The sequence below is a fragment of the Saimiri boliviensis genome, chromosome 17 (genome assembly GCF_048565385.1).
Source record: "Saimiri boliviensis isolate mSaiBol1 chromosome 17, mSaiBol1.pri, whole genome shotgun sequence".
NCBI lineage: Eukaryota > Metazoa > Chordata > Mammalia > Primates > Cebidae > Saimiri > Saimiri boliviensis.
The window spans coordinates 36,631,146-36,657,688 of NC_133465.1; the positions used below are offsets into that span (position 1 = coordinate 36,631,146).

The 26,543-nt window shown below is 36.5% G+C and overlaps 1 protein-coding gene and 1 long non-coding RNA gene across 8 annotated transcripts in view; one reads left to right on the top strand and one right to left on the bottom strand.

The window, feature by feature from the left end:
• The window catches only part of STXBP4 (syntaxin binding protein 4), a 247,610-nt gene that overhangs the window by 65,571 nt on the left and 155,496 nt on the right, over nt 1-26,543 (bottom strand). For 4 of the 6 annotated variants that reach the window (XM_074388554.1, XM_074388553.1, XM_074388555.1 and 1 more), the window contains 2 exons: nt 23,315-23,372; nt 6,856-8,901 (listed from right to left, as the gene is read on the bottom strand). In XM_074388554.1, coding sequence (XP_074244655.1) covers nt 8,685-8,901; nt 23,315-23,372 — 275 coding nt within the window. In that variant the 3' untranslated portion in view covers nt 6,856-8,684. Of the gene's footprint in view, nt 1-6,855; nt 8,902-23,314; nt 23,373-26,543 lie in introns of those variants that run through there. The other 2 variants (XM_074388557.1, XM_074388558.1) reach the window with 2 other exon arrangements.
• LOC141581848 (uncharacterized) lies at nt 588-15,372 on the top strand. Of its 2 annotated transcripts, XR_012514624.1 has the most exons (4): nt 588-1,115; nt 11,925-11,984; nt 13,631-14,946; nt 15,150-15,372. It is a non-coding gene; the product is annotated as an uncharacterized LOC141581848 (long non-coding RNA). The 2 variants fall into 2 exon arrangements; XR_012514623.1 differs by having other exon boundaries at nt 13,631-15,372.

Here is a 26,543-nt window from a genome sequence, read left to right on the forward strand (position 1 = left end):
CAAAAAAGAGATGCAAAAGAGTTCAATTCTGAATGTACAGAAGGTTTGTTAATATCATACTCTATATTTCATTTTCTTTTACACACATGATTTTAAAAAACAATCTATGCTGAAATAGTTCCTTTGGATTTACTTGAAGGGCTCTAAGATAAAAATTCTAAGTACTAAGCCATATTTTAAATCTTTTTTTTTTTCATTTTTAGTTATACACAAAATAATGATGAATCTTATAACTGATGAAATACTAATTGGTAATATGGTACTTATAGAGACAGAAGAAATAAATCAATGAACAGTAAAACTGAGGTAACGTCATAGACTTCCCACTTTCCATTTGTAGTGAGACTTCTACTGGTAAATGAGGAACCACCAGTGTTTGGCCATATTCTTGAAATTGTGTAGGCTTTATTAAATATTTCTCATTCCTCTCATGTGTGTGTGTGGTGTATATACATATAAATATATATATACACACATATATATACACACACACATATATACTAAATGTATGTTTGTATATGCATGCATTCTGTTTCCTTCAGATTTTCCTTATATTGAATGAATACTTTTATTATTCAGAGAAGTAATCCATGCATTTAATTTGGTGCGTGGTAATCACCAAACAAAAATAAAAGCTGGCATTAGAATAAATGCATGGATTACTTCTCTGAATAAAACTGCCTAAATAAATAGGATCTTCTCATAACATCTTTTCATATTCCATCCCTGAAATTTCTGATTTTACTGGTCTATATTACCTATTCCTATAAGGTCAGTTTATTATCTACTCAATTTGTTTTGTTTTCCTGTTTTCTCTTCTCAGATGTACGGATGAAAGATGAATTTCTTCACTGTGAAACAGAACAGTCAAGCAATTCCAGTGGGGTTAGTTTTAGATGAGATAATTTCTGCAATTTCAGAGTACTGTGGCAAAATATAGCTCCCTTGTGCCAAATCAATTCTTCAGTAACATGATTAATTAACCCATAAGAACAGAAGTTTGCTGCTGCTCTACAATGAACTAACCTTGTATTTTCGTTTCAGGCTTTATCTACCTTTCTATACCAAAATCATTCTATGGTATTGCTTTAAAACCTTGGGCAAATCAACAATGTGTGAGTATGCGCTTTACAATCCTTTTACTGCAATCATACTGCGAGTTTTATAGCCAAACTTAAGTAGCATACACTTCCTTCTTCAGCAAAATCCATTCTATTGTTCCCTCATTAGTGGAACTAGTTAGTACAGACATGCTTACTTAAACCCCTACCTCATTTTCTTTTTAATTCAATTTTTGTTTCACTGCCAGAAACAGGAAACAGCTAAAATCGCTTTGTTTTTAAAACAATGTGACATTTAAAATTTATTCTGTAAACATTTATTAAATTTTACTGTGCTATGTCTTGTGTGAGGAATAAAAAATAATATATGGACTCTGAGTCAATAATAAAGGACTCACAGTCTACTAGGAGAGATGACACATGCCCTACTTTCCTATCCAAATTAATTACAAATATAGTGTGATAGATACTTTATTAAAAGGTATTCAGCAATAGGTAACTGGGATAGGATTTCAGAGTCCAGGATTTTAAAATAAAATACCCCATAGCAACAACAGATAAGAAACAACAGACCATCCTGGCCAGTTTTCTATTTTCCCATTTCCTTCCCACTTCCACCTGATTTACTCATTTAGCTACTGATGTTGAGTGGAACCGCCACAGTGAGAGAGACTAGTTGGCTTTAACCAGAGTTCCAGATTTCATTACCACATGGAGAAAGAGAAGGTAGGACCCGAATTCAAGCCTCTAAGACACAATAACCCAGCTCAGTAGGTAATAGTATATTAGTAAATACAGTAACCAAATGATTGTCTGGACAAACAGGCCAGCAGCTCTCTTGGGGTGGAAGTTCTTGCTCCACCACTCCTGAAATGGAAGAGGGGCTGGGCAGGTGTATAAAAATGCAGGGATGGCATCCATAGAGTGCCAGCCCTGGGCATGGGGAAGGCAGTATGTATCAAGGAGGTCTTCAAAGATGAGGTAAAATGAGAGCAGAGTCTTTATGTATGAGAAGAAATCTGATGCAGGAATGGGGCAAGAGAAGCTTCCTAGACAGAGAACAGTTTATCTGGCCAACTGTTGGGGATAAGAAATGATGCTAGAGTGAAAGCCAGGGGCTCAGACAACAAAAGGTGCTAGGGAACTACTGAAGACTAACAAAGGAGCAATAGAAGCAATTTTTGTGTTAAGAAAATTCTAACAGAAATGTGATGGGTAGATTGATGGGGACAGGTGTGGTGGAGAAGGAAGAAGCTATATTACCTATGTTGAAATCATCCAGGTAAGAAATGAGAAAGACTTGAAAAATAAATAGGCCATGTTTGCATAAAACAGAGAAAAGAGAACATATTTCAGAAATGTTCTAGAATGTATTCCTTTTTTTAATCCTAAACTCACAAATTAGGTAAATCACTGCCTAGGGAAGAAGCAGACACAGGCCAAAAGTGTTACTTTAAAGGAGCACTCTCTACACAGAAACACCAGAAATAGGGAATAAATGATCCTGAGCAACACTAATCTTGTAGTTCTTTCCTTTCTTTGGGGTAACTGCTAAACTCTGTGGGCTGTCTTAGTCCATTTAGGAGCTGCTATAACAAAATACATAGACTGGGTAATTTATAAACAATATAAATGCATTGTTCACAGTTCTGGAGGCTGGAAAGTACAAGATCAATGTACGAGCAGATTTAGATTCTGGTGAGGGCTTTCTCTCTGCTTCAATGTTTGGTGACTTCGTGTTGCATCCTCACAAAGCAGAAGGGGCAAACCGGTTCCCTTAAGCTCTTTCATAAGGGTGCTAATCCCATTCACCAGGACGGAGCCTCATGACCTAATCACCTCCCTAGAGCCTTACCTCTAATACTGGTACCATGGGGGTTAGATGTCAATATATAAATTTAGGGGCTGGGCATAAACATTCAGACCACAGCAGAGGCTTACCTAGTGCTAAGGCAGCCTGAGTTGGGATGGTCTAATGTTATTGTCCAAATTGATTTTCATTGAGAGAACACGTGGATTGAATGGAAAAAATTCTCATTCAGGTCCAGCAGGTCCTCCTGCTACTCCTGTGATCCTTTTGGGTTCACAGAAATCAATCTAATCCTCCAATGTGGACCACACTGGGTTGAAGGAAGCTCACTGGAGTTGTCCAAGGTCCCACTGCCTAAACACACCACATAATCATGTCCATGCTAGGGGACAAATCTAATTGAGGTTTTGCTGCTCCCTGGAACTTGGTCCAGAAGGTTACGCACAGGTCCCTTTCTCTGAGCCCTACCAACATTTTTGTTCTTTTTTCTCCTCCCCATAGCCAGGGGAATTATTTCCTAGACAGTGTGTAAGGAAGCCTCATTTTCCTCATTATATGTGCTCTCAAATCTTTGATCTAAATAATAAATCCTTTCCAGTTCCCCAAGGAGCTAGATTTTTGAAACTCAAAAGAACATGCTTCCCTCTGCTTTCTGATATCACACCCTTTCTTAACTTAATGAACATTAAACGGCCCAGTAGTTCAAATATCTGATAAAGAATGGGAAGAAGAAAAATAAATGAAAAAAGCTTTGGTTAATTTCACTTGTATATCCTTTGCATAGAATAAGAATTACACAAGGGCTAGAAACACATATATCTCACATTGTATCCCTACTACTTAGTGAAGTGTATCTAGTAGCATGTAGTAGCTCTCGGTAAGTGTTTAAATGAGTAAATGAATACAAGAAGACAAAATCCCTGTCCTCATGAAGCATGACTACTTCCATTATTGAGGAAGACAACAAACAAAACAAGATTAGGGCAAACTGATAAATAATGTGAAAGAAATAAACAGGGTAGAGTGATACAGAGAATAACTGGGTGATGGGGGAATGGAATGAGGGACAGACTACTGATCTGATTGCCCTTTCCTTCTGACCAACCCAACCTCCAAAAGTAAAAATTGAACTTTTGAAAAAAGTAGACAGAAATAGTATAAGTTGAAATGTAAAAAGTCGTATGAAGAGAGCAAATACAGAATTGTAGTTAATATTTACAAAATCATTACGCAGGCACAATATTACATGCAGATAGTTGTAGTTAAAACACCTTGGGTATTTCATTTCTAAAGTAAAGCTCCACAGGCATTCTGTTTAAAGTTCTTTTCATCTTCTCAAAAGTCACATGCAATAGAGTGGGTAAGTTGTTCTTTATGTACATTGTAAAAATGTCAAGCATGTTGATTCTTCAAAAAGTTGCATTTCACTTAGCAGAGAAAATAAAAATGTTCCATTTCTCCTTAGAAAAAGGATAACATTTTCTAATTGTGCAAGCACTTTATGGAAGTATCATTTGACTCTATATTTTGACAGCTGCTTTGCATTTATTATTGGAGAGGCTCCTCTTGCGGCATGTTCCTTGTTTTTCTTTTCTAGTCAAGAGGTGTTAATATTATTTTGGAATTATTCAAATTTAAGAGAGTGATAAAGGGTCACTCTTCAGGGGTTCTTAATAAACAATCCCCTAACTTCTTACCCCTTTAAAAGGTTTTTGAGAAAAAAAAAGAACGAAAAAATGGTTTTAGACTATGAGCTCCTTGTTTTGAAAATCAGTACCATTTAGCCTCATAGAATACAACTTTCACATTTTGCCTGGCATTTATTTAGTAGGTGGTCAGGAAGTGTTTGCTGAGTTGAACTGGTTTTGGAAAAGGAAAGGGATTATTATCCTCATTAATCAGATCGGGAAACTGAGGCCCAAAGAACTTGAAGATGCATTTGCATGTGTTTGGTACTTTGCTGAAGGTTCTTACCCAGTTTAGCTCCTTTAAAAGTTGGTCCTTGCCACCATTACATGTAAAGTAGGAAAAGAGAAGAGTAATGATGTGTTTGACATATAGTGAGTTAGTCACTGCTAAACTTCCCTATATACAGCAAGCCAGTCTCTGCTGCTAAAGGAAATTTAAAACTTAATAACTAAAAAACTCAGGTTCTTGAACTTGGTAGAAGGAAGGTTATTCTTTCAAGGACAAAAAACTCCCCAGAACTTTTGGACTAAAAAAAGTCCTATCATACATAGAAAAAAAGGCTCATATACACTATTGGTGGTAATGCAAGTTGGTCCTACTTTTATGGAGGAGAATTTACGAAGATCTACCACAATTAAAATGAATGTAACTTTGACCTTTGTTCAAGAAATTTATGAATGTATTCACACTATATACATACTAGCACAAGAGTGCAAAGATGGAAGAGGATTTAATGAATATATAAACGTTCACTGTGACATTGTCAGTAAGAAGATTAGTGTTCAATAAATTGCTGGCCACACAAATTGTGAGTTGTGTGGGTAGTGATATTTTATGTAGACATTTGAAATAAAACATTAATCTATGTATTGACATGAAAAGATGACCACAACATAATAAATCAAAAGCAAGCTGCTTAACAGTGTGATTTCCTTTGAATAAAATAACTCGCCACAGTATTAGTGACTGCTACCCCTAGAAAGTAAGATGAGCTATCTCTTACTTTATTTACTTCCATAGTACTTTGTTTTTTTTTTCAAAAGAAAATGGATTAGTTTTAAAATTCAGCTGGGTGAGGTGGCTCAAGCCTGTAATCCCAGCACTTTGGGAGGCTGAGTGGGGTGGATCACGAGGTCAGGGGTTTGAGACCAGCCTGGCTAACATGGTGAAACCCTGTCTCTACTTAAAAATACAAAAAAATTAGCCGGGCATGGTGGCGTGCACCTGTAATCCCAGCTACTTGGGAGGCTGAGGCAGAAGAATGTTTGAACCTGGGAAGCGGAGGGTGCGGTCAGCTGACAGTGCGCCATTGCACTCCAGCCTGGGTGACAGAGTGAGACTTCGTCTCAAAAAAAAAAAAAAAAAAAAAAAAAATCAAAAATTAAGAAGAAGCTGTTTCATTCTGGCCAAACAAAAACTTTGTTGTTTTTTCGAAATCAAGAGTACGTGGAACCCAGGAAATGATTAGCAATGGTTCTACTTCACCACAGTGCCTAGAATGGTGCTTGTTACATTGTTGGTGCTCAATAAATAATTTGAGGGAATGAGTGAGTAAGGATGACTAAATCTGGGCACGCTAGAAAAGTGAGATGGAAGGACATAAGAGCATTCAGATTTTCTAATCTTAAAATCCAAGCCAGTGAGTCAATGAAGACTATGATGACCATGCTGCTACGGCTAATTGATGTTAAAGAAAGACTGGCTACTCGCCAAAACATAATTTGAGGGTCCTAGCATTAGAAAAGGATTCTCGCTAAGCCCCAACCATGGTTCTTTTGTGAGCATCTCTTATGACATCTACCTGTTGGTGTAGCGGTCACAGAAGCTTTATGAAGAGGGAATCTGAGAGAGTGGCCAACTGGTCCAGTCTATTCACACACTGAACCTCCTCAGCAACATCCCCCAAATAAAAAATTTAAATTGACTAAAACCAGTGCTTCCATTATCTCCTGGGGAATTCTTTCCTTATCAGCTTTAACTACTAGAAAGTTCCTTATGGCACTGAAATCGAACCTGCCTTTGTATAAAATGTACCCACGGACAATAAATCTGAGCAGCTCTGCATAGTGGTTTAGAGAACAGGTTCTGGACTCACAGATCTGACTTGAACCCTAGCTTCTACACATAGGTGCTTTGTGACCCTTTGGCAAAAATTTTACTAACTCTCTAAACCTAAGTTTATTTTTTTAGAAATGAGAATAATTAGTTTCTATTTCATGGAATGGTTTTAAGAAGATCATAAATAAATGTATGCAAACTGCTCAACACAGTGTACAGCACAAAATACTCAATAAATAGTATAATTGTTCAGGTCTTTTTCACTAGGAATATGACAGAAACAGGGAGGCAAGTGGTACAAAACAGCAGGGAAAAGATGAGGTGTCTCTGTTGGTGGGCTGGTGCCTGAGTACTCTGATTTCAAGTGACTCAAACACCTCCTCTGTTTTGCTCACTAGAAACAAATTACAAAATTCTCCAAGCAGGGGGAGAAAAATTTTATACCATTAATTTGACAACAACAAAAAGTTTGCACATTCACAATTTCAGACACTACCACATAGAATACCTCAATCACCTCTGGCGGTGAGGGGGTGAGGGTGGGGGGCTGGCGGGGGTTGGTAGTGCAAGGAAATAGCTCCCTCTGGGGCTTCTCTCAAAACTTTTCTCCCTGAAGCTTCCTGATCTTCAAATGGCTATCAGGCAAAACACAAGTTTTCTCTAGCCATCCTGAAACATTTTTCATGGCTAATGACTACCTATCAGTCTGGAGTTGACTTGATATTATTACTCAAGACATAAATAATAAATCCTAAGTGTATTCAGGAAGGTATAGTTGAGCACAATGTATATATATCTTTACCACATAAATCTGTGTTATATACCATATGAAATTCAGTAGACTAGGAGACTTGGGATCTCAATTTACTCATCTATAAAATGCTTACAATGGATGGTTCTTACACTATGTTCTAAGGATTTCTAGGACTGCACAGCAGTGCTGGGTGCTGCCTGACTTGGGCTTTAGGCTTCCATCTTGTTTCAAGTAGAGCAGCAATGTTTTAAAAGATCTCTCTCTTCTCATTAGCTCCCCTCAAACCATTGCTCTGGGAAGGGAAACATAAGCAGGGCAAACCACGTCCTTCACTTTAGAAAAACATGAGCTGCTGAAAGAAGCCTGTTGAAACAATATCACAATGCAGCTTGCCTACTTGTTGGGGGCTTGAGTGCTGAGAAGGGGGAAAGGTTTATAGCAGAAGAATAGTAGGGTTATAGAGGGGCCATGTTTGACTGAAGAGGTGCCTTCTGAATCTCTGTGGAATGCACAGCTGTGGAGCCAGCTGCATCAACACAATCACAGTGCCCTGCATGATGGGCTGTGACCTTCCTCTGTGGGGACAGCAGGGTGTTGGGGGAAGGGGACTGGACGTGGAATCAGAAGACTTAGGAGTGAGTCTCAGTGCTCGGACAGGGAGCTTCCTCTCTCTGAACTGCTACTTCCCTACTGAAAAACAAGAATAAACATATCTACCAGATCAGCCTCACAGGCATGTGGTATGGTTTAAATAAAATGAGGTCTGCAAAGCATTTTGTAAATTAGAAAGCTCAATAAAGATATAAGCTGTATTCATTAGCCCATCAGAGATCTAAATGTGATCCTCAAATTCCAAAAAGCCTGCTAAGATCACTTTCCTAATAGATGAATATAAAAGGTTAATGAATTATCAAATTAATGAGGTGTTTCATTATGTTCATATACTTTTTCAATATGTGAAGACCTTATGAAGAACTACATATGAAATTACAAAGAAAGATCTAATTATATAAGAAAAAGTATATATATTATAAATTCTAATTATGTGCTTTCAAAAAATATGACTAGATTATTCTCAAAGAACTACTGTAGTGGCGATTGATTTTTTAAAAATGTATACAGAAATATCAAAAGTTTTACAAAAATATCCAAAGTCCAGAGTCTCTATTTTACCCTTCAACAAGTAGTGTATGCTTCACTCCTATTTTAGACTGTTGCATCTCAGAATTGGATGTTATGTGTCTCTGCTCACGTTGTCCATGTAGACTGAGATGCCAGATGACCACGGAACTCCATTTCCTAAGGAAAACGATCAACTTTTCTGGTTGGGGAGTTCTCTAGAGCAATCTTCTTCACTCTCCTCTGAGCGAGACAGATTCAGGACACTCATCACAGGATGGATCCAGGATGTAGTCTGTGTTACGTGACTTGAGAAGAACAAGAATGCAATTAGAATCCGAAAGACTGGCTTTCTACTCATCCATGCAAGTACTGATCCTGGTGACATTGCTTCTACCCTAGTAAAGTCCCTGTGATAGGAAGCAGTTAGAATTAGATCCAATAGTTTTAACAAGTCTTAGACACATTTTAAGGTTCAACAAAAGCCATTTCTTTCTTTCTTCTTTGGTTAAAAATGAATGCAGGTGAATGCAGCATCTCTAATGCCTCTCCTTTCAGTGTCTGACATTCAGTCAGTGAGTCAGCAAGTCCAATGATTGTCTTGCTGTAACATCTCTGGAATCCATTTTTTGTTCTCCTTTTTCAGTGAAATAGGCTGGGTCACTGAAATAGTTTGCCTCTCTGCCTCTGCTTTAGTTCTTTTTTTTTTTTTTTGAGACGGAGTTTCGCTCTTGTTACCCAGGCTGGAGGGCAATGGTGCAATCTCAGCTCACTGCAACCTCCATCTCCTGGGTTGCTTTAGTTCTTTTCTAATTCATTCTCTACTCCAGCCAAAGAACTTTCTAAATGACAAATCATACACTGTTACTCACTTGCTAAACATTCAATGCCTTCTGGATCAAATACATACTTTACTCTGAAATACTTTACTATGAAATACTTTGTTTTTTTTTTACTTGCCTCAACATACCTTTTTTTTTTTTTAAAGACAGAGTCCTGCTCTGTCACCTAAGCTGGAGTGCAGTGGCATGCTCTCAGCTTACTGTAACCTCTGTCCCCTGGGAGTCAAGCAATTCTTGTGCCTCAGCCTACCAAGTAGCTAGGACTAAAGGTGTGCATCACCACACCCGGCTAATTTTTTGTATTTTCAGTAGAGATGGGTTTTTGTCATGTTGGTCAGGCTGCTCTGGAATGCCTGGCCTTAAGTTATCCACCCACCTCAACCTCTCAAAGTGCTGGGATTACAGGGGTAAGCCACTGCACTTGGCCAACAATATCTTCTTCTTTCCCATAATCTTTTCCCATGAGAAGTTAACTCATTAATTCTAAAAAACCAAATATCCCTTAAGAATCTTCCAATCTGGGGCCGGGCGCGGTGGCTCAAGCCTGTAATCCCAGCACTTTGGGAGGCCGAGGCGGGTGGATCACGAGGTCGAGAGATCGAGACCATCCTGGTCAACATGGTGAAACCCCGTCTCTACTAAAAATATAAAAAATTAGCTGGGCATGGTGGCACGTGTCTGTAATCCCAGCTACTCAGGAGGCTGAGGCAGGAGAATTGCCTGAACCCAGGAGGCAGAGGTTGCGGTGAGCCGAGATCGCGTCATTGCACTCCAGCCTGGGTAACAAGAGCGAAACTCCGTCTCAAAAATAAATGAATAAATAAATAAAAATAAAAACAATCTTCCAATCTGTGCCCATAGTCTTATCTCTTATTACATTAAATTATAAATGCTCGTTTGCTTTTAGGCCTTCCTACTACATATGAAGCTCTTTAGGGCAGGAACTATGTTTCTTATCTCTGAATTTATGGGGCCTAACATGTTCTCAGAACAAATGACCAGCACCCTGAAAAAGTGTTTCAGGGAAATAACACAAGCAGAGATGAGAAAAGTAGTACAAAAGATATTGGGTATGTCTAGAAAGTGTTGACATATCACAAAATCATGCTTTTAACTTGGTGATGGTATTTCTTATACCTAGCGTCCTACTCCCAGCCTTTGGCTGGATGAATCTCCTAAATCAACCACCATGTTCCCAATTCCCGAGTGTACAAATTAGGACAAGGACTTGTTTTTTCTCCTGGGACACTCTTTCTAGCCCTGGTTTACCCCACTACTTCATCAATAATAGATCAGTTTCCCTAGCCTTTGTCCTACCCAAGCTCAACCTCAGAAGTAGCATCCTGTCTTAGATCAAGTGCATTTGAAGGCCAGTACTTATAAAGATGACTTAAGATTGTGAATCTGAAAGTACCTCCTACATTATAAAGTAACATTTTCCAAAATATGTTACCAAGAGTTTTAAATAAATGTTACTTGAAGAATAGCCTGGCACAGTGGCTTATGCTTATAATCCCAGTGACTGACTTGGGAGGCTGATATGGGAGGACTGCTTGAACTCCAGAAGTTTGAGGCTGCAATGAGGTATGATCCACTACACTCTGTCCTCCATCCTGGGTTACAGAATAAGAACCCGTCTCAATCAACCAATCAGTTAATCGATATTATGTGAAGAATACAATTCTATGGTCAAATAGTTCGACAAAATTGAATAGGTTTCTTTACTACAGGATTTCCCAGAGAACTTTAACATGCTAATTGTGCTACATGAGTCTCCAAGACTATGTAATATTACTCCAAGTAACATATCTCTGTTGACAAACACAGGGCTAATCTTCCATAGAACAAAAGTTGGAAACTATCACAAAAATGCATTCACTTTATTTGCCACTGATTACAATACTGAAAATGTTAGATAGTACAAATGGTAAGTTCCACTGTTATTATTGGTTTGGTTTGTTTTCAATCCTATATATATATTTTGTTCATCCCCCATACACAAATTGTTCAGCTCCTCTGTTTAAATATTAAAAGTGTATCTTTTCATGAAAGAAGATTACTAGTGGTTTTATGATGCCATAAAAAGGGTTCAAGTTCTTTAAGAATCAAGGTGAAAGTAACGAGGCCCAGGCATCTTCATAGTTTCAAAAGCTCAGAGTGTGGTTTAGTGTACAAAGAATCATTATTCTCTTGACAATAATCCACATTACTAATATCTCTTTAAAATGGTTTAATGGAATTTCTTATTATGGAGGCCAAATTTACTAAAGCATTTGATTCGGCACAGGTTAACTTCATTTCAAGGCCTTTATAAAGCTGGAAAGCTGCCTAACTTGAAAGTGGGTTTAAAGAAATACTAATGAGTGTAACATGAGAGGGCTGGAATGCCACTGCAAGGTGAAATGAGGACACATTGCTGGGTACAAACTACATGTTTAAAACTAAAAGGAAAAAGCTTGGTGAGACAGCCTTGCTTATTTTAAAATATTGGTATATATATTAATACCTTAATGTTTATCAGCACATTTATAATATATTAGTCCAAAGAAGAGACTATAAATTAAATCATTTTAATTCCTCTCTCTCCATAGTATAAAATTCTATAGTTGGCGGAGATGGGAAGGATGAAAAACAGAAGCAATTACCTGAGGGTAAGTTCAGGTACTATGCTTTGCTATTTGACTTTTTATAAATAATATTCTCGTGCTTGAAACATTACATCTGTCCATATATCAACATTCCATTAAATTGCTAATTTAAAATAATCAAAAGGAAAATGTCTAAGAAAAAAATGTAGTTACAGACTCTGAATGGTGAATATCAGAAAGTTCTACCAGATGGTCATCCTTGCCACTAACCTTCATTAAGCACTTTTTAATCAACAAATCAACATCTGATCTACTCCAAATATAAAAGTAATATCATAAAATTTGATTAAGCTTATAACTTGATTAATCTTGTCTTCACAATATGCTTTTTTGTACATGACTAAAAACACATATGCACACACCTAAGCATCAAATATGCAATTACAACAGCTACTTACTAGAAGAAATAAAACTAAAGTAACAGAGAGATATGTTCTGTGCTTCGAACACACATTTCAGACCTGGGTCTTTGTTCAAAATGTCCAGAACCAATGGGACACAATTCTTGTGAAACTCAAGTAATGCATGTAAAGTGCCTGGCAGAGAGGAGATATACAATAAATAATCATAGCTAGTTTTATTGATAATTAGCGATTTCTGATTATTGTAAGAAAAATTTGGAATTCTTCCTATGATGCTGGAAGAGGGCCATTTGTGTGTATATCATGCAATTTTATGTCCTAGTGAGCACTGTGGCTAAAGAGCTTTGACATAATCGGTATGATGAGATAATCCCAGATTTACCGGCTTGGAGAACATTCTAGTATTAAAAATATTTCCTCTGTGATTTGTGTGCTGGGTAATTCAGCTGATAAGAGAGAGAATAAGTCAGCCCTGTTGACTCTTGTTTAATTAATAAAGATCCCATGGTTCATAAAGGGAGATGTTGCTACTTAGTATAAAAAATTTAGAGGTTTGGAAAATAAATAAAGCTTACTATGAAGCATGAAAATTTTCCATTTGAACATACAGTACCTCTGGCAAATGCTTCTGAAGAGACAGTGCATCTGACCTGATTTGGAGAGCAGTCAACAGCACTTCAGATATATTTAAAAATCTAAAAAGCATAATACTATTTGCCTCTGAATGATTGCCAAATCTGTTGCTGGAAAACAATAATAGTTGATTTGGGAAGATAACAGTATTATGTGTTTTTAAAAATAATATTAGTAAACTGAAAGACACATTTTAGAGCTTATTAAAAATCCTAAGAGAACATGCTTTATTTTATTGGCATAGAAATGTAAGTGAATTATTTAAATCTCATTATAATTACCCTCCTTATGTTTCTTACCTCCTAGCTAAAGGAGCAAAATCTTTTCTTTCAAAATAAAAATTAGGACAACCTGTTAAACATAAAGTCGTTTAAAGATAAAAAGGGCATTTGTTCTGTAGAAATTCATTCTTATAACCATCTGTGATGATGAAAGACATTCTTTTGTTAATCTTCCATCATAGATGGCACTATTTATACATCATTGTGAATTTACATGTACTATTTTATTATGTTTAAGACAAAGCTGTGGAATAAAAAGCCAAAGTAATTAACTTCCAGTGTCATTTTTGGGGGAGTCATATGTATATAGTATTTATATAAACCAGAAAACAAAGACAAATAAGTAACTATATGTTAATATAATTTGTTTCAGGCACCAGTAACTTTGAATCACTGGAAAATTTTACAACTGGCCATAAACTGCAAGTAGTAATGACAATAAAAAATTTATATTTAAAAGCTAATTCCAATTGAAAACAAATTAGAAGGTAGGAATGTAGATGAACCTTGTCAATAAGATTATTAAAAAGTTAACCAAACCATCATAAAGCAACATATAATCTTATCTAAATACTGGTTATAATAATAATTACAGATTAATAATAGGAAGTATCTATTCTAAAATATGTTTAAGAGAAAGTTGCAGGCATTTTGTTCCTACTGGTATATAAGGAGTATCCTCTTACATAACTTTGAAAATATGCCCCTAAAAACAAAATGAATTTCTCATTAGTGAACTTTGTAAATATCACAGAACACTTTGAGCATTTTGTAATTAGGCATTTGGAAATCCACTGAGGCTCTGATGCAGGATATCATTCAAATCTTTACAAGTCTAGAGGACAAATTTTATTTTATTATATATTTATAGTAATTTCTATTAAAATCATTTATCTTTAAAAACTTAAATTCCAATTAATTAAAAAATATTTAGGTCTGAGATAATCAAATCATATTATAAGAATCTAAAGCTATTATATCATATTACTTACGAAGATTGAAAAAATTGTTTTCACTCGACTTACAAAAGATAAAAACTGAAAAGAAAATTCCTGAGGAAAAAGTATGTAAAATATTAATTTTATTTTTTCAAATAATATCCACAGGCTGGATTGCAGTATAGGGCTAAAACACGCCAGGTACAAAGCCAATATAATTAATTTTTCAAAGAAGTAAACAACTCTGTAGTGACAGATTACAGCCCTGGGTAACTCACAAATTGATGCTGTTTTTGATCATAATGGGACACACAAAACAAACCAGAAAAGAAAAAAACAAAGAACATGTCCTACTGATGTTGATACCTATACAATGAACTATTAGATTTTTTAGCCTCTGAAATGATAAGAATGCAGCCAAAGCCATGTTTCTAGGCATCAGATACCCAATAGAAGGATAGAGATTTTCACAGAGGTACCTGCTTAATACCAATGCTAAGTAACAAAGTGCAGACGTGATCCAAGAAGATCTCTGGCCCTCTTAATATTGAGATCATTCATCTGATACAGATGTTCAGGTATGTGGCAGCTGAGTAAGACTTTAACATCAGGTAAGCATTTTGTACTTTACAACGTTCTTTGATACCAATTTCCCAATTTGCTTTTCATATAAATCTCACAAGCCTTATTTTTCTCTACAGTTTTTACAACTGATGAAACTGAGGCTCAGAGTATCAAAGCCCTGTCCAAGGTCACACAGTGGTTTGACCACTATCCTCTCTCCTTTACCTCTAACTCTCTGTAATCATTTTCTACTGGAGTAACAAATTTCTACAAATTAAATGGCATAAAACAATACAAATTTACTATTTTAAACTTGTGTAATTCAGAAGTCCCACATAGGCCTACTGTTCTGGAGGCTCTAGGGGTGAATTTGCTTCTCTGTTTTTCCAGGGCACTCACATTCCTTGGCTTATGGCTCCCAACTTGAAAGCCAGCAACATAACATATCCTGGATTCTGCTTCCACTGTCGTATCTCTTTCTGACTTTCTTCTTCTGCCTCCCTCTTCCATTGTTAAGGACCTCATGTGATTGGACCCATTTGGATAATCCAGAATAAACTCCCTATTTTAAGGTTAGTTGATTAGCAACCTTAATTTTACCTGCAACCTTAATGCTTCTTTACCATGTGACCTAGCATATTCATACTCACAGGTGCTGGGGATAAGGATGTGAACATTTTTGAGGGCCACTATTCTGCCTACCCTTTTCTCCTTCCCTTAAGCTGCTTCTTCCCCTAAGACTAGGACCTCATGGAAAACGCACTGATTGGGATCAACAACTCTTGCAATTTGCCTAAAACCTGCTAAACGTTTAGCATGAAAAATTATATATATATATATATACATATATATATATATATACACGTATATATATATGACACTATAATGGATATAATTACTGAATGAAGAAAAAAAGTTGCTAGAGACCTCACGAAAAGTAATTTTTGGGAGAAGCAACTATATGGACTGAACTACGTCCCTCCTAAACTCATATGTTGAATCCTGAATCCCCAGCATAGCTGTATTTGAAGATTAGATCTCTATGGAGATAATTAGGGTTAGATGAGGTCCTGGGGCTGGCAGGACACTGGTCTGATGGAACTGGCATACTTGTAAGAGACGAAGAGAAGTCTCTCTGGGTGTACAAAGAGAAGAGGCCTGGTAATGACACACAGCCAGAGGTAGGCAGCTAGAAGCCAGGAAGAGAGTCGCACTGGAAATCAACCCTGATGGCACCTTGATCTTGGACTTCTGTGAGAAAATAAATTTCTGTTGTTTAAGCCACGTCTATGGTGGTTTGTTATGGTAGCCCTAGCAGACTAATATAGCAACCAAATTTGGAAGGGAAAGTGTTTGACAGAAAGTATTCGTTAGTAAATCTAAATAAAGCGTCCTGGTAGCAAGGAAAATTATACACCTTCCAAATAAAAGTATTAACCCTCAGAACGGTTACGAGTTTCCAAAGTAGTTTATGAAACCCCAAAGAATTTATTTTAATATCTCAATTAAATGCTAAAAAACATGCTACATGCTTATGTTATACCTGTCATTGGTTAAATGAGGGGAATAAAAGGCTTTGATGCTGAATATTTAGATCTAGATGTTCTTTTTATTTTAGTGGGCTTTTCCATTCTGAATAACCCAAGCCAGTTGCCTGGTATTTCATTTCATGGCAATTTCTCACACAGTACCTCATATTCCTACATATCTTGTAGGTATTTATAGAAAATCCTGAGCAAGCTGTCTCAGGCTCATGATCAATGCAAAGTCTCTGCTCCTATCACAGTGCTTTTGACTGGCCAGAGAGTGGCATAAGTGTAGGTTTTGGCTACTGGTTTCCATCTGTAGTTGTGTAAATATTGTCATTTTAAACTCCTCCATTGGCAAATAGCAGTAGTATAAAATAAGGAAGGAGAAGGGGAACTAACAGCTGTTAAGCACTCATTATGTGCAAGGTATTTTGCTAGGTGCGTTTAACCCCAAATTTCATTCAATTCTCAAAACAATCTGGGGAGATAGATAGAAATGATTATCCTTGTTTTTTGTGTGAGAATAGAGGATAGAGAGTACTGAAGTAACTTACCACTACCAAGGTCATACTCAAAAGTGGTCGCATAAACATTACAACCTAGCTCTGGCTGATAGTACAGCCCTTTTTTTCTCCTGTCAGTTGCTTCCACAGACTGCCAACAACAGAATTCATTGGATAAATATTTATCATCCCTACAAATACCAGGCTTTGTGCTAGGTAATGAATATTCTAAAACCAGTTGCCACATAGAAGGTTACAGCTTTAAAGTCCAATCTAGTGATTTCAATACATTACAACTCATTCATAGCTAAGAAGTGTTTGGGGCAAAATATTAAAAAGGTCCATATTTCATCCTTTAAGTCCTCTGTTGTTTTCTTCATTGTAGCCTCATTAAGAATAAAATGCCCAGAATTCTTATATATGTAAAAGACAGTGAGGAGCCTACACATATTCTCCTTATCTAGTCTGAAGTCAGTTGCATAGAAATTGCCCTGACACCTCATCCAGTGAGCCTTAGATCTCACTAGTTTGCCAGTAGAAATGTCCTCATTCACAGAAAATGAATCAAAGCCCTGAAGTTAATGAGATTTTCAGAAGGCGGGTGTTAGGCAGTATCCACTAAAAGCTAAAATAAACCAGGCACGGTGGCTCACGCCTGTAATCCCAGCACTTTGGGAGGCTGAGGTGGGCAGATGACCCGAGATCAGGAGTTCATATCCAGCCTGGCCAACACAGTGAAACCCCATCTCTACTAAAAATACAAAAATTAGCTGGGTGTGATGGCAGGTGTTTAAATCCCAGCTACTCAGGAGGCTGAGGCAGGAGAATCCCTTCAGCTTGGGAGGTGGAGGTTGCAGTGAGCCAAGACCACGCCATTGCACTCCAGCAGGGTGACAGAGTGAGAATTCATCTCAAATAATAATAATAATAATAATAATAATAATAATAATAATAATAACTGTAAAGGATTTAGAACAAACTAAAAGTAGTACCTTTTAAATTTCTAATTCAGAAACATTCCTTCCTCTCCATTCTCCCCTTTCTAATCTCCCTAATTTCTAATTGTATTAGAATTACCTAAGATAGGCTCTACTTAGCAAATAAAGTTAACGCCTAAGAAATGATAATCTAAAATTCTTCTCTTCTGTGTTTTCCTTTGTTTACAAATGAGATGACACAATGTAACTAAAGCTTTTAACTGATACCATAGGCAGACAATGATAAAATTTATTCGCTCATAGATTATGAGCCATTCTTCCCGACTTGAAAATAACCTAACTGGCTCTCTTACCCAAAAAACAGGCAATGGTTTCAGGGCATTAATGAATTTTGACTGGAGAGAAATCATGCCTACTGGAAATTAGTTATGCTGTAGAGTCATAAAAACGAAGCTCTCCCATACTGAACATCAAGTAAGAAATTGGGGGTAGGGGTGTTCTCATTGTTTATTTTGTTACTGCAACCTAATAGTTGCATCATTACTGTTTATCATGGCAGAGTTCCTGTCATGTACTAGCAATATGCTCTAGAAGAACAAGATTGCAAGGATGTGGCGTGTGTCCTATACACCACTTCTCCCTCTAAACCCATAGTAGACATCTCCAGTTGATCAAGGTATACATCAGTGAAGTTGAATACATCCTTAGAATTCTTCTCAAAATAATACTTGAGACAGCTATTATCAGCAGAGCTGGCATGAGTTAAAATCGATTTCCCTTCCCTGTTCTAGACAAAAACTTTTCTTATTCAAACACACAGACTTTCTAGGTTCTACTGACATGCATTTGTAATGTTCTAATACTGCCTATGTGATAAAGAATGGAATTTATAACATGAGGAACAACATCTCAGATTTTAGGATCTGATATAAAGGCATATCAACCCAAATGAATGCATGGAGAATTATATGCCAAATTTAAGTAACTTAAAAGCAAATGATTATACGTATTTGAAAAATCACCAACAGACAATTTCATTATAGCACCCTCAAGATCATGGACAGTTTGTTATTAAAGAATGTTGCAACTCTCTTTTTAAGGAGAAAATAAGAAAAAATTTCCTAGAATGCACAGATATATTTTAAAACGATACAAATAATGTATTTTCTTTTTTACATATATATGAGGCAAATGAGCAAGCTCTGCCCACATGCATATATGCATATACACATTGGTACCCAAACACATACAAACATACACACACACACACACACACACACACACACATACACACACACACACACAGAGATATATGTTTATTAATTTTATGAAACATTGGCTGTAGCAATGCCATCACTGATTAAATTTGTTCGTCCTAGGTAAAATGCTTTCTTCTCTTGCATCAGAATTTAAGTAGATGACAAAGTATTAATATATGTGTGATGGACATGTGAATGGGCAGGAATATTCAATGAGGACTATGTTCATCTGGACATTCTTAGGACGCCAGTGACAGTTATTCCCTTGCCAGAGGCTTGGCTTCCATCAGATGTAACAATTCAATTTCTGGGAAGGCAGTGACAGATGCCAATTTCAGGGAAGAGACTATATATATATAGACCATCACCTCTTCCGGTATTTTGAAAGGGTGATTTCAGTCACCATTCTTAAGTAGAGGTGATAAAGCAGTGATCTGAGTTCATTACTTACTATTTCTTGCCTTCAAAGTATCATCTATATGGTAAACGAATCACTTACCTCAAAAGCTAACACAAGCTATACAGAGTCAAAATTTTTGTTGGGGTAGAAAGACAATGAAGATTAAAACAAAACAAAAACAAATGAAAACCCAAAACTAAATAGTTCCAAAAAAGACATGTAGTAGATGTCTGCATATGCAAACTTTACTTACCTGGCAACATCACCTAGTTGAATGCAGTTAAGAACTATGAAGAATCTCCCACCAAAATGTGAAAGCAAGGAGAGGGAGTAAAAAGGGCTAACCTTTGTTGAAAGTGTCTAATTTGGGCAGGTGCTATGATAGGCCCTTTACATACACAAGCTCATTAATTCTGGACAGAAACCCTAAGAAGTGCTGATATACTTTCCATTTTATAAATGTAGAAGTCAAGCCCAGAGAGGTTAAGTAAATATGCCTAAGGTTTAGCTATTTTGTTCAGCTATTTTGTGTAGACACTGTCATTTTAATTAAAGTTTCTCCAAGTCCAAAGCCCATGCTCTTCTTTCCCAGATACCAGATGGCCTTCTCATAATCAAATCCACCTGCAACAGAACTTACGTATCATACTTGACTTACATAAGCACTCCTGCAGAACAACACTCAAGGGCTATTTACAAGCAGTTCAAATTAACCTCATTATTTGGCATCCTGTCCTCTTCAAATACAAAGCTGGGAAAGAAGGTGGCTTGTGGAGAGGGGGCAAAAGAGAATGGGCATGAGGGAGGAAAAGGGACACTGAGAGCAGCAAGAGATGACAGCTATGTCTCTACTTTGTCTTATACAGCTTAATATTGCCTGTAGAACTTGCTGTATTGTGTATAATGATGGATGTTCACAAGGATTTTGTTCACTGGCCTCTGTATAGGAAGTCAGGGATGTGTGTTACATATATTAAAGTAAGACTTTCATCAAGAACAGTTAAACTAAAATAAGTTTTGGTGCTTGAATAGGGTTAAGTTCCAACAAAAAAAAAATCCAATTCATGCCAAGCACCCCATTCCTTCACAAGGCTGAGTAAAAGAAGCAATGGTACATTGTTAGATTTTCTTATTTCTACTGTTTGACTTTTTTAATCTCTGGAAGACAACTTCTTATTCTTACAATCAAGCTTATATTCTGCTATTTTAAATGAATAAAATATAAAGCTCTTCCTAAATTGAGATCTTTTTAAAGTGTCTTTCTTGTTACACGTCAGCATACTATATTAACATAAGAATATGGAGGTGGTGTGGCATGGGTCTGTGTGTGTGTGTGTGTGTGTGTGTGTGTGTGTGTGTGTGTGTGTGAGCACAGGGGCCAGACAACTCTGGATCTGAATCTTGGCTCTGCAATTTTACTACTGTGTGACCTTGACGAGTATAGCCTCTTTAACGGTTTCTCCTAATGAAATGGTAAGACATCTTATCATCTCTTTTTCTGTTTTCCTTATGTGTCAAGACTAATGTCAAAGAAAAAAAATTGGCCCACTTCCAAAACACACCCCTTGCGGGTATATTTTCTGAGTGAAGGACTGGGGATAGGATAAATGTAGCATCCCTCTGTTTTTTCCACAGACACTGAGTTAGTTCTCAGGGCAGACAAAGGGCTTATTGATTGTCTTTTTTCTCCTCTTCCAGGATGCTATTCTCTCTTATAGTGGGAGTCCAGCCCAAGGCCATTTCCAGTCTGCAGAGAACAGTGGCTTAAGCTAGCTGGGAAACAGTGTAAGGAGACAAAACAACTCTCTGGTTGGCCATATCTTGTCTTATTTGTTTGGTTTAACTGTGCCACTAGTATTCTTTTCTCTTAAGGCACTTGTTAGATTTTGACATTCATCTCTGGGTTAGGATATACTGACAGACAGCTAAGTTTAGGTAAAGCAATTCCCCACAGGGTCCAGACTCATTTACTGACATTTTTCAAAGGCCTCTAAATGCAAAACCCCAGTTAATAATGAATGCTAATTTTCTTTCTTTTAATCATGCATTTCTTTTGGGGGCCTTCTAGGAGAAAGGCATGGCTAGGGGCAAGATGCAGCTCACCACCATCATAATTCCATTCCAACAAGAGCCCAGCAACACCTACTTTCCGTACTGTTAAGAGCATTAAATGACATAATACATAGAGAAATACACTTAGCCTATTCCTGGCTATTAAGCACAAGCTAGTCCTCAGTAAATGCTGATGCCCTCATCTTTTCCTTTATAAATTACAAAGTTAATATCAAAAAGAAAGAAATTCATCACAGATTTGAATGTACTTTTTCATTTTCCTTCCATTCCTACAGTACAGTGATTTAAATCTTCCAGAAACTAAACATAATGAACCCAGCATATGAAAGCGCCCCTTCCAGAAGAGGTCTGAATCTGGAAGTAAAGAGTGTGGTGCCAAATGTAATCTTCATGGAATTCCTGGGTCCCCTATGCCAAAAGCTCCTTTTTCTTTCACATTTAATAAACAACACCTTTGCTTGATTAATCACTTTTTGCTAGAGATTGCAAGAAAAAATTCAGCATTAAAACACTTTGCCAAGTTTATCTCTAGTTTTTCCTTAAACTTTTTCAAATATGAAGCTTTTGAATTCTAAATGTTCTTAATGGTCACATGATTGTTCAGGATTTTTTTTCTCCCTCCATGATGGTTTCTCCACATTGTAAATTCATGATGGCTTTTTATTGGGTATCTACTGAGTTCCAAGTTCTATGCTAGGTGCTTCACATTAAACAACTTTATAAAGTAGATAATATTATATGATGTTAAATCTGAGATTAAGAGAGATTTAGGAATTGTGTAAAGTCACAGGGTGTGAAAATCCAAAATCTAGATATTGTTTTGTAAAATATTTGCATATTGTCTCCCTTTTCCTTCCAAAATGCATACCAAGTATACTTTGCTAAAAGGACACACAAAGGAGTCTCCTGGGATCTTAGGAGTCTGTTGGGATTCCCTTTTGTGATCTCATAATGTCAATTCTGACATAAAAGGAATTCTCAGGTAACGGTAGAAGTATGTCACAGTGCTTTGTCCAGGGTAAAACTAATCAGTTCAGCATCTAGGAAATGTATCCCTGTTCAGGCTTTCAAGGATGGGTCTTTATCAGTGACAGACTACTATAGTAGTAGATTACTGGGGTCAGAAGACTTTGACTCTAGTTCTGGCTTGGTAGTTAAGTAGTGATAGATTTTTTGGTAACTACTGAAGGCTCTTATTTTCTTCATCTATAAAATAGAAAAAAACGACAAAGTACACATACCTCAAGAGGTTGTTCTGAGAATCCACTGAAGAAAGGTTTGTTCATATACTGTCTTATTTATCTCAAGTCATTTACTATCTGTTTTTCCTCTCTGTTATATAAATTCTATGCTATCAAGAAACCAGTCTATATATTTTACCACTATATCTCCACGGCATCGAACACTGCCTGGCAAACAGCAAATGCTCAAAAAAATAGTTGCAGAATGAACTGTGTGCATTTTAAAGCATTAAAAATGTTGATTATTAGTATTATTATTAAGAATTTTTAATGATATACAAAATGGATTTTTTTGTTAGTTATTAACTTTTCATAAGCATTAATACTGTTAGCCAGCAAGTGAATTCAGGCAGCCAGCATTTAAGTTCAAATGATGATTCTGTTCCAATTTTTTCATGTTTCCCTTGAAATTATTACCAGGTTTTTTCCACCAAATGATATCTGATATTAGCATTTAAATCACATGAAATGAAAATGGTGAGGCTTCATTTCTTGTTACTAATTTTTGTAACCTCCAAGAAGGTTTCTTAGTTTTACTGATTATTCTGCAACTTCCAGGTTCTCTCCAGATGTGAAGAAAATTGCTTACTTGGTTGAGATGCTTGTACTTACTTGATGAAGTACTTGATTCCATCTGCTGTGTAAGCTTCCTCCCACCCATAAGGTAAACCTACAGTGAAAGGAAACCAAAAATATATTTAATAAGATGATAAAGATAACTTTATTTCCTGGACACAAACCTCCCCCATCTTTACAATTATTTGAGCACATTTCTTGTACAAAATAATTTTCTAGAAAGGGAATTAAGACAATTCAGATGAGCTTTCATACTCAGCATCTTTAGAACACAATAAATAAGTCTTGAGCAGTTAACAATCTGCTTTAGTTGCAATAACTGGATTATGACTTGTCATTTACATGTGGTGAGCATTTTTGTCAGCAGGATTCAAGCAAAAATTTGTGTTGCAGCGGATGGTTTTTGCCTGAAGGCAGAAGGATGGACAAGATGGCCTCTGCTTGTCTATTCTGGCTCAAAGTTTCTTTAATTGGCTCCCTTTACATTCTTTCACTTAGCTCCACGGGGAATCAGACATGAGTGCCAGATCAGCAGGGGTTTGAAAGTAGCTTTTGGACAAGACAAAATTCCTTATTAAGTTTGAAAGTTTAGCAAAGTGATTTACAATGGATTGTGGCATTTTACTTTGTTAATTAAAAATTGTGTGCACTAAACATAAACGGCCAAACAATTTGCTAAACTTAGCTTCCATTTCTGTAATGGGATTGAGAATAGTTAGCTATAAAGAGATGTGGATTGACGTAAGCAAGCAATATTTGGCCATATTTCTGTAATGAGTACATTTTGCCCCTCATCATACCAAGAGAACAGCCCCAAGTTGAGGCAGCCACATTCTCTTACATTCTGATTTTGTGGGGTACGTTCCTAGAACACAGTGGTTTCTGCTCCTGCGTTCCATCCAAGTACAGCTAAGGATTTTAATTCACCTTTTGGATCAGTTCTTTGACATTAGCTTATCCCAACTCAGGTAGCCTACCTCTCTGGAAAGTAACTGAGCTTTAACAACAAATCATTGACTTCCTTCCCCTAAGTCTCAGCAAGGGGCAGAGCAAAAGTGCTGAAATGGTAGCTATTTTTGTTTGTTTGTTTGTTTTTAGAGACAGGGTTTCTCTCTGTTGCCCAGGCAAGATTGCAGTAGTGCAGTCATAGCTCACTGCAACTCTGAATCCCTAGGCTCAAGTGATTCTCCCTCTTCAGCCTGCCAAGTCACTAGAATTATAGGTATGTGCCACCATACCTAATTTTTTTTTTTTTTTTTTTTTGGGTAGAGGCCAGGTCTCACTATGTTGCCCAAGCTGGTCTCAAACTCCTGGCCTCAAGTGATCCTGTCACCTTGGCCTTCCAAAGTGTTAGAATTATTGGTGTGAGCCACTGCGCTTGGCCTAACAGTAACTGTTTGAATGAAATAAAACCTTACTCTATCACCATCTGCTTCTTGAGAATAGTCTTTGAGAAGCAACTCTAAGGATGATGTTTTTCTAATTAAGAAAAACAACAAATATACTTTGCTTTGTGTGTATTTCCAGTCTTTTACCACAAGTTGTACAAGACCTTGAGTAAAAATTCTGTAATTATTTCCTTTGTATATTAACACAGGCCACCTTGGAGTTTCTATTCTCTCTTAATGAATAAACGTTCCTATTATAAGTAGAAAAGAAGCACTTCTGAGAGGAAATCACTGGCTTCCTAAAAGCCCCTTAGTGGCTCTCACTATACGTCTCCTCTAGTGTCCACTGCCAGCACATGCTCAGCCAGATGCATGGTGATAAACTGCTCTGCTGCACAAGTTCAAGTAGATTTATTTTCTGCCTTCACACTTTCTGCATCTTTTTTATAGATCACTTCATTCATCACTGACAAGCCCATCACCTGGAGGGAAGAATCTGATGACTGTATCTAAGAACTTTGCTTTAATGACAAAAATCCTCAGCAATGCCAGGGTTTCCAATCAATAAGACAAAGGCAGCTAAAAGTAAAGTAGGAAGTTATGTGACTACAATTTTTGCCTGCTAAATAATTTGTCTGACAAGTACAATTGTATCTGTTTCTAATTTATTAAGTTACAGATATGTTTTAATAAAAAAGAAAACTGGACACTTTCAAGACAGTATCTTTCAATCTCCAGGATCATTTGAAAATTGAAATTAACATTGGATTACCATATTCCCTGTACCATCAGAATAGCATTTCTTCCTTGATTATTTCCTTACAACTATTAAGCAAGAATTATAACTTTATAACAGACTTATAAAGGTACTAATTAATAAACATTTAAGTCACAATGGTTATTCAATGACTACAGCCATACAGATATCCCTGGATATTAAATAATATCTATAACTTATTTTTTAAAATGTTCTCTGTTCTGAGAAAATAAGTGTTTCATTTTAGGAGATTATTGAATAGTTTCTTATATTTCATACAGATTTCATATAATCTCTTACATAAAAGACAGACTTAGAGACTAAACTGATAGTAATTAATCTCTCAGTGATAGGTCAGTAATAGAAAACAATTACTGTCCAATTATAAAGTAAAAAGCACAAATAGCCTACCTTATACAAAAATAGCACTTATGATTTCCACAAGCTTATTGATGGACTCAGTTTTCCATGAACAAAAGTTTCATTTCTTCATAAGTGATTTGGCTATAACTGTAACATTATCTAAATACTTTTCAATAATCATTATTGTTCCAAATATTAAAATATTCCTACATTTCCCATATCTTTATACTTGGAAATATACAATGCTTCTATTTTTTTCTTTTCATATTTGTTTTTAAAATGTTACGACTATAGCCACCTGAAATTGTTTTTGATTAGAAGTATCGCCTATGAACCCTCCCATAACATTCTTTCCATCAGAGATCATCTGTTTCGAATCAACAACTTCATAGTGATGGCTCCAAAATCTTCATGAGTATCTTGCCAAAGTAAGAGTCTTAAACATATTCAACTTTGAATACTGGCTGTTACCTAAAACTCTACATATCCAAAGCCAAACTCATTAGCTTTCCAGACAAAATAGTTTCCTGTCTAATTTCCCAGTCTATTTATGTATCAAATATTTTTTTTGTCATATCTGGCCCATGTATCATTCATTAAACATTTTTCGATGCTTTATTATGTGTTCAGCATTTTGCTAGATGCTTAATATACAATGATAAACAGACATGACCCTTGATCATATGAAGCTTTAAATCGTCATAACGACATGATTAAAAATAGAAATAAGTTCTATAAAAAAAGTATGGAATACAAT